Consider the following 9,477-nt stretch of genomic DNA (forward strand, 5'->3'; position numbering starts at 1 on the left):
ACTAGCTTAACAATGACAAAGTTATTTCAGGAAATTCTTCATTATTATCAAAACTAATCAACACAATGGTAGTGTATTTTAACAGAAATACGGTAACAAAAAGGTTAAATAGAACTAACACAGTTGGCAATTCCAAAGAAGCAGGGACTAATATTAGAAAAGAGATGTAAGCTTTATGTCCACTATTTAACTTCTGGTCAGCATAGATTTATGATCAAAAGCATTGCCTCATGTTGGAATATATTATCTACTAAAGTTATGTTCTTTCCTTCCCTAGTATGGTAGGTTGTGATTTGAAGGGGATTTCATTTGCTATTTCTAGCAGGATAAGGCAGCACAAGACGTTCCATTGTAGTAGGTTCTGTGATTGTTGGGAAGATGGGTTTTTTTTCATAAATTGAAAAAGAATAACATTTAATTTTATGAAAACACTTGCTGTATCTATTAATATAATTGTTAAAACCAGTTTTGTTTTTGTTTAAATTTTAAGTGCACCATCATTAATTTGGGATTTATCTTCAGTGTTTCACCTGGTTGTTGATAACTGTTTACAACTCAAATATTATAAGAAAAAAAAACAAAGAAAAAAGGCAGCAATGCACAGCAAACGAGACGAAAGATATAGAAATATTGATATTGCATTGAGGAACTTTACTGTTCTAAACAAACTGCAAGGAACTCAAAGAGAAAAATAATGATGCATTCATTGCTTTGCTGGAAAACTTTATTATACAAACCTGAGGAGGGGAGAATGAGTATATATATATATATATATATATATATATATATATATATATATATGCACACACACACAAACATACACATACATACAGACCACACACAGTTGTAGACATACATATCTCAGACCATTGAAAGAATGACAGTTATTGTTAGTAAGAGAGCAACATTTGACAGTTTAATAAGATGGGACTGCTACTCTCAGCAAAGTCTCTACAGAGTGTTAAAGCCATTCTGTCTGACCAGGTCACACAATGGACAAACAATATTAACAAGTGGATGGAAAATAATAACCCAATCAAAACAGACATCTTGAAAATGAATAGAGATGAATAAAGTTTTGTGGAAGTAAATAAAAAATAAAAAAGGCTCAAAAAAGAAATCGATGATTGATGAATTACAGAGATTAGTTTGAATTGATGAGGTGAATCAAACTATATTCCACTTTGACTGGGTTGTCACCGGACCAGTTAGCTGGAGACGTTTTTGGAAAAAAGGTTTAAGTTTCAAGTCACTTCTTGGCTGTTTCTGTTTAACAGCCACTGAAAGTAACTATCGTCGCAGATTGATAAGAGGACATTTGTTTTTTTTTATACAATAACATCTGACACTGAAATATACTTGCTCTGTTTTCATTGAAAAAAAAAATACATATTGAATTTTTATTAAGAAGTATTTCATTTTAGCAACACATTTTGTGCTTTGTCGGAATCAAAAACAATTTTTAAAGTGTGAAAAAAAAAAAAAAAATAGATGGGGGAGAGAATTGGTTCTGGGGATAATTAAAGAATTAAGAATCTGGTCCTAATTATCATCCATTGTTTTGAGAGAAAGAAACAAAAACTTACCTTTGGCCAGACAGATTTTTTTAATGTAAAATGAAGAACAGTAGGACACCAACACCACACAAAGAAAGGCCAGAAGTTAATAGATTATTAAACTGAGTGGGGGACCAGTGTAAATGTAATTTCAATATTATTTATAAGAGGGTAATTTAGAATCACTAAAGTTAATATCTGTACAGCAGCAACACTGGCGAAAACGATAAAAATAAATAGACTTGAAGGAATGTAATTCTAGCAAACTCTAGGAGCTGAAATAATTCTGAATATTCTTTTCTGATGTATTTCTAGCAATAGTTATTTTGTGCTGAGTTAAGAAAAGGACACAGAAAGCACTTTTCAGAAAGAATGGTTTATAACATATGGTAATAATAGAATTATTAGTTATTATTATAACAATAACAAATTTGGTGGATTTGGGTTGGAGAAGACAAAAAGAAGACAGCAACCAACAAATTAATCAGAAATATTCTGAGCATTGAATCACCTTTCCTTTCATTTGGAAAGATTAAATGAGAATTTAAATAGAAATATTAGTTGAATATTTGAAAAGAAAATACCTTTCATGAAGCCAGTAAAATTATTTGTCAAAGAGGTTAAATGTTCATCCTTTCTTCAACTGAAGCAACAGTTCAAAGGATGGGTGATTATCCCTTATTCTGGATATCCTTAAGTAGATGAAAGATAAAGCTTCCCCTTGCTTAATATTTAGTCTATTACAGGTTAACTTTTACCCAGGCAGGCTAGAGACTCGTTTTTCAGCTAAATAGACTGAAACAAGAGTTAAATAACTTGCCCAAGAACATACAATGTCACCAGAACATCATTAATAGATGACCCAAATGTGAAGCGTTTATGATACAAACACAAGTCTGTATTCAATCACTTTCCTTTGTACCTCTCTTACCACTGATTATCAAGCTGTTAAAACAAAATTAAACTTAATTATTCATCATTTCAAGTGATGGATTTTGATTTTCAATCGTGAAACCACGATAATCTTTAAAATGCAATATCTTAAAATTGATAATCAATAATTAAAAATCAAAATAGGACATATTTTTGACCCAATGTTTAATGAGACAGCAAAGCTGATTGGCTGCTAGGCATTCAGTAAGGTAGTGAATTATTGAATTATAAGCTGTTGATTCGATGCAGCTAATAATAGCAGCTGTTTCATAACATTTTCAAAGACTGCCACTAGTATATGTATTAGTGACCGCTCAGTCTGTTCACTGAACCAGTTCATTCTAACACTTTTTATCTTCAAAGATATATTGAATGTTGACTGGTACACCAACACTACATTCCTCTCAACTTGAATGCTTTTTTTTTGTTTGTAATATTTTGTTAATACTGATCCTGTCAATATCAAGAAGGAAGTTAAAATAAACATGTATAATTAAGAGCAATCACTGAATTACCTTTGAAGAAGTTGTAAAATTTGTGTAACTGAGTCTACATCACAGAAAGAAGTAAAATAATCGTAGCCTACTAACACTAAGTGATACCAAATAGAAATTCTGAAACAGATTTTAAAAGAAAAGCCTAAATATGAGAGGATGATTAAAGAATTCTCAAATAGAAAAGAAGTACCTGGTTCTCAATATACAAGGAGGAAGGAAAAAAAAAAACTCTAAAACATTGTTCATTATATATAAGAATATATTATTGCCTGAATTCCCAAATTACTTTCAAGCAAAACTTATATAATTTAGTTAAAATGGTATTACACAAAGTAGAGAGTGGTCAATACTTGTAGTCTCAAGTATGTACAAAATTATCTGTATGTGTGTGTGTGCATGCATATTAAGATATAAAATTTCACATCTTCGTTACTTGATTGATTAGCTGAAGATCATTCTTAGCCTCTCATAAAACTTGAATAATGGAGCTGTGAAGTTTTAAATCTCAACTATATATATATATATATACGCACACACACACACGTACATACACATATATGCATATATATATACACACACATACATATGCACATGTGTGTGTGTATGCAAGATGGAATTTAGAAGTTTGTTTTATAGCTTGATTATGGAAGAGGCCAAAGATTCAACGTTCTGTTCACACATTGTTCCATAAAACATATTTAGCATATTTAAATACATCAGGTTATGAAATTGATTAGAAACATTACAAACATTAATGCTGAATGGCTGTTACACGCTAACCACAAAACCATAGAGACATTAAAAATTCCCAGTAAGTTTCATAGAAATATAACTCCCAAACAACCAGCATATGTGGTGCAGTTCTTGAAAGACATCTCAGATTATACTGCAAGCCTGCCTGTAACAACATATCCGCAGATTAATACATCTCAACTGTGATACTTAAAATGCTGTCGATTCCAAAAGCATTCCATGACAAAACAGCAGAACGAAACCTGGGGAAACATTAGATGTGTTTGAACCAGAAGGAATTCTTCAGATATAGCTTATTTCAGTATAATATGCTGATCTCATTATGGCATTAAAGAAAAGCAACTACAACTGGAGGCTTATTATTGTAACAGTCAAAATTTGTGACAAAACAATTTTCAAGAATTAAAAAAAAAAAAAAAAAAAATTTCAAGGACAAAATATAATACATCTGAAAGTTGACAAAATCTGTTTCAACTGTTTTGACTGTGACTTCCTCTCAGTTTGCTGCCTGCCACTTCATTGAGGGGGGGAGACAATTGCTCCAAGACAATCCATATGTACAAATGGTACCGAGAGTCAGGTACTTTAATTGGTGTCAGAGGCGAATGCTTTCACTGGGGAAATAAACAACAACGAAACACACCATTAATATTATAATCCAATACAAAGAAATGCAACACAAAAACAAACAAACAAATAAAAAAGGAAAACAAGAAATGAATTTAATATGTGATATCGACCCCAGGACTTATTCTTTGTAAGCCTAGAACTTATTCTATCGATCACTTTTGCCGAACCACTAAGTTACGGGGACGTAAACACACCAGCATCGGTTGTCAAGCAATGTTGGGGGGACAAACACAGACACACAAGCATATACACACATACATATATATATATATATATATATATATATATACGACGGGCTTCTTTCAGTTTACGTCTACCAAATCCACTCACAAGGCTTTGGTCGGCCTGAGGCTATAGTAGAAGACACTTGCCCAAGGTGCCACGCAGTGGGACTGAACCCGGAACCATGTGGTTTGTAAGCAAGCTACTTACCACACAGCCACTCCTACGCCTATATAAAGTTATTTACAGAGATGTACTTGCATAGCAAGTAACTTGATCTAAGATCATGTGCTGAAACAAAAACAATTGCAGTGTGGAAGGTATTTATAAGCCATTTAAAAACACATAAAAAAACCGTTAGATTCACTTCAACATTTAAATTTAATTTGTGTCAAAATATTTTCGTTGCTTTGAAACCATGACCTGCTCACTGACACTGCAGCACGAAATTTTGTCAGTGAACAGGTCGTGGTTGGAAAACGACGAAAATATTTTGACACAAATTAAATTCAAATGTTGAAGTGAATCTATAAAGTTATTTATTTATTTATAAATTAAGTGTGGATACATAGAGAAAAGGAAAATGAAAATAGAATCAAGACATCCATTGTGGTTCAACCATCTCTTTGTTCAAATGTTGATCAATATATATAACTTAACTTAAGGGAAATGGTATGAATTTAGATACATAAAAAGCGTAGTGAATGTCGCGTGAAAAACTTCTTTAATTGAAATTATTTTTAATGACCACCAAAGGAAAGGAAATAATTTTCAAGAATTACTTTCTCTAATTCAATCTAGAAGCTATGGAAAAGCCTGATCTTTGTAAGCAAGGGACAATCTATGGATATGCTTTGGTCTACAAGACCTCATAGTTATAACCTCAAATACTTGAAGCAAAGATTTTTACACAGAAAAAAAAAGAATAAGTATAATTTTTAGCCAGTGTAATTTGCATAATTATAAAATAAAAAGAATGAGTAAAGGGAAGTAACTCCTAATTATTTGACAACATCTTTTAATTACACAATTCAAAACTGACTGAAACTCATTCAGAAAACCTTTTCTCTCTTAGAATAATCTTTGTCACTAATTGATTAAACAAGCTTGAATAGACTGATGAAGTTTAGTAGACTGAAACATGCTCCTAGATATCCTGCAAGTAAAAAAAAAAGAGACTAGACTTTGCCTCATCATGTAAATTATCTTTGAGAGTCACTAACAACAGCCAGGATTTTGTCTTATTTTCTACAAAAAGGAAATTTTCATTTCCTGATTTCACAGCAAGTTCTGTGAAAGCAATGTGTGCTGTAATATTACAGAGTAATTTATAATGTTGCAGAATAATTCACTAAGTGACTGACTAAACGATTGATGGAAGGGGTAGGAGGTGATGGTGCCTTTAGCCAAAAAAGTCTACCAGTTAAGAAGGACAATAAGGTAAGCAGGTGGGGAGTCTATAATAGCAAGGTAAACAAAGAGAGATTATGTTTCTCAGCAGGAGAGAGGTTAAGTCAAGGGAGATAATAGGAGAGCCCTCTGATATGTAAGCTATCTTTAACATTCACCTACCGACATGGATAAAGAACATTCTTGATAAAAAATGCAAACAATCACCCATACACATAGTTTTTACCTATTATTTCCCTTGACTAAGCTCTCCTCTGCTGAGAAACATAACTCTCCTACTTTGCTTACTTTCACATTTCATCATACTCACTTGCATACTCTCTTACTCATTGTCTCCCTTGACTGATAAACCTGCTTTTTGGCTGAAAAAAGCATTCCCTCTTATTAGTTTCTGTTTTCTATTCATGCATCCACCATGCTGCTAATGCTGTTAATATTGCCTTCATGCAACTGTCTTCTGTAGTTTTCCAGTTACAGGGATCATTGTCTTAAATTCTCAACTCTTCTTTGTTTCTTCCTTACAGTGTAAAACTAATTTTTGTTCCTGAAAATTACTTTTGATATTTTCTGAGACCAGCTTCCTGTTTTCTAAAACAAACTTAGTTTCTTAGTAAGGATGTCTGATTATTGATTCTTACCTTAAAAGTGCTACTTGCTCTTCAATCTCTACCTCATTGCTGTCATTTTTTACTCTAGTTTTTCTACACGAGAATTGGTCCAAAATATCAGCACCTGAATTGCACAGGGGCTCAGAAGTTTCTTTGCTTGGAACAGACATACCTAAAGCTTGTTTAATACTGGAAACCTAAAAACAAAAAATTAACATTGTGTTTACAATTAATGGAAAAATGACAGAGTAAGAAGAATGATAGAATGACATTTTTACAGAGGGAATTAGTGTAATTAGTACATTTGATAGTAATTGAACTCATGAAGCTATTTCAAACTGTACTTTCATTGCATATAAAGAAATTTAAGAACATATATGTCTTAGGTACTTAGGTAGATCTGTCTTTCTGTGTGCACGTGTGTGTGTGTGTGTGTGTGTATCATCATTTTAATGTTCACTTTTCATGCTTGCATCAGTGAAATGGAGTTTTTTGAGGTAGATTTTCTACAGACAGATTCTCTTCCTGTTTGCCAATCATCACCTGTCTCCAAGCAACGTAATATTTCCCCATAGTCTGATATGTTTTTGCTGAATATTGCCAGACATGTTTCTCACAAAAGACTGAAAACAAACAACATTGCTTGTATGATGGTGATGCTTGTTTACAATCATTGCAAGATGCCAAGACAAGAGTTCACACACACACACTAGGCTTCTTTCAGTTTCCATCTACCAAATCTACTCACAAAACTTTGGTTGGTCCAAGGCTATAGTAAAAGACACTTGTCCAAGGTGCTACACAGTGGGACTGAACTTGAGACCACATGGTGGGAAACAAACTACCCAACCATCTGGGAATGCTTCACATATGTGTTTGGAAGAGGTGTAACAGGGCATTATTGACAAACTGTCTTTATAATTTCTCCCCACCCCTCTCACTTTATCTCTTTCTCTCTCTTAGCTGAGAGAACCTTGTTTTGTGAGCTTGTGCCACATAAAAAACAGCTATGCTGGTGCCATGTAAAAAAGCACCTGGTACACTCTGTAAAGTGGTTGGCATGAGGAAGAGCATTCAGCTGTAGAAACCATGCCAAAACAGGCAATGAAACCTGGCACAGCTCCTGGCCTTGCCAGCCCCTGTCAAACTGCTCAACCCATGCCAATATGGAAACCGTTGTTTGATGATGATGATGATGATGATATACAATGGGTCCATAATTGAGAGGCACCTAGGGAAAGGAGTGAAAACAATGAGTAAATGAAAGAAAACAGTCGAAAGAAAGAGGAATATAACAGCAGCAGCAGCTACCTTGTGATAAATTACCTTTTTAACCAAGCAAACAACCTCATTGAAGGTGACAAACATACCATAATCTTTTAGACATTCAAAGTATCTTTTTCCACTGAAAAAGCCGTCGTTGACCCCAACTGGAAAAAAAGAGAAAGAATTTGGGGGACATTGAACAGAATGAAATTCAAAATATATTGGTAGAGAATTTACTTTATGAACTGATATGCTTCTACTGGTTTCTATTTCCCATGCTGGAGCACTGCCTCCACAGATTTCTCTTCTTTTTCAATCAGTTATATTGCTCTCAGTACTTTTTCTCATATATATTTTTCCCATCCTTATATATACTAAATGGTTAAGTTTACCCGAGCTTCATTCTTTTGCGGTGTTATCACTTTTGTATGAACTACATGTCATTTAAAATGACACAAACATATATGTGCATGCGCACACACACACACTGATGTTCCACAAACACTGCTATGTGGTCGTGAAGCAGGTTTTAATCTGACTGCCATGCCTGCACCCAACTCTCTCTCTCTCTCTCTCTCACACACACACAAACTAGTCTTTTGAGAGTGGAGAAGGGTTAGAAAAGAGCAAAGCTTTTACCTGGGGCATCAAGTTCCAAACCAATAAACACTGTATTTGCTGAATCCATCTTATCAAGATGACCAATGTAACGGATATGTCCTGTCCGGTTTCCACGTACCATAATATGGTCATTTAATCGGACATGTAGCGTTGGACTGAAAAAAAAAAGAAAAAAGAAAAAAATTTAAATAATTTGAAAGAGCCATTTATATATCTTATTTAATGTAAATACATCCTGATAGGCAAAATTGCTGCAGTATTTGTGCAGAAATAACATCTTTTATGAATGTACTGTCTGTATAAACATAATATATGATGGAGGCAGACACAAATCATTTCAGCAGCAGCAAACAACAATGTTAGATGTATTTTGGCCCCACAATACTAGTGAATGTTTTTTCACTGTTTTCCTATATATCAGAGGCAACAAATCTCATTTTAGCATGCAGCTGGCTGCGAGTACATGCCATTAACAAAGCTCACTGTGGCCAAAAATGCATTTGGCGTCCTAGCTACTGCTTGGTCAATTTTCGTCTCCCTCCATATGTATTGTTTTTAAACAAAATACATCCATAACATGTTATTTCTGGAAAAATACTGCAGTGAATTTGCCTTTCAATGGCGTATATACATTAAGTATGATATACAGATGGAAATTTTAATTTAATACTGTTTCTATGGCATATAATGGATAAAATATTCTATTTTCATAGAATTCATTGGAAAATGTCACACCTGGTGTTGTGAAATGCCAAAAATAGACAAGAGAAAAAAAAAAACTAATTATATTTTTTGGACTTTTTCATTTCAAGATTTTCATAGAATAACATAAAGAGGAGAATAAATTAAAACTTCAACAATAAAACTATTCAAAAATGATTCTGTTTATAGAATGAGTTTCCAATTGCATTCAGCATCAAGAGACTGGTTTACAATAATTGTAATGGGTGAGAAAATAATGGATAATTGAAGTCAGAACCA

The 9,477-nt window shown here is 33.4% G+C and overlaps 1 protein-coding gene across 1 annotated transcript in view; it reads right to left on the reverse strand.

The window, feature by feature from the left end:
* Positions 1–706: 706 nt before the first annotated feature.
* The window catches only part of LOC106871354 (bromodomain-containing protein DDB_G0270170), a 153,120-nt gene continuing 144,349 nt past the window's right edge, over positions 707–9,477 (reverse strand). The window contains exons 9-12 of the mRNA XM_014917762.2: positions 8,515–8,651; positions 7,936–8,039; positions 6,640–6,806; positions 707–4,353 (exon numbers count right to left, since the gene is read on the reverse strand). Coding sequence (XP_014773248.1) covers positions 4,335–4,353; positions 6,640–6,806; positions 7,936–8,039; positions 8,515–8,651 — 427 coding nt within the window. The 3' untranslated portion in view covers positions 707–4,334. The remainder of the gene's footprint in view (positions 4,354–6,639; positions 6,807–7,935; positions 8,040–8,514; positions 8,652–9,477) is intronic.

Source organism: Octopus bimaculoides, chromosome 8 (genome assembly GCF_001194135.2).
Source record: "Octopus bimaculoides isolate UCB-OBI-ISO-001 chromosome 8, ASM119413v2, whole genome shotgun sequence".
Lineage (NCBI taxonomy): Eukaryota > Metazoa > Mollusca > Cephalopoda > Octopoda > Octopodidae > Octopus > Octopus bimaculoides.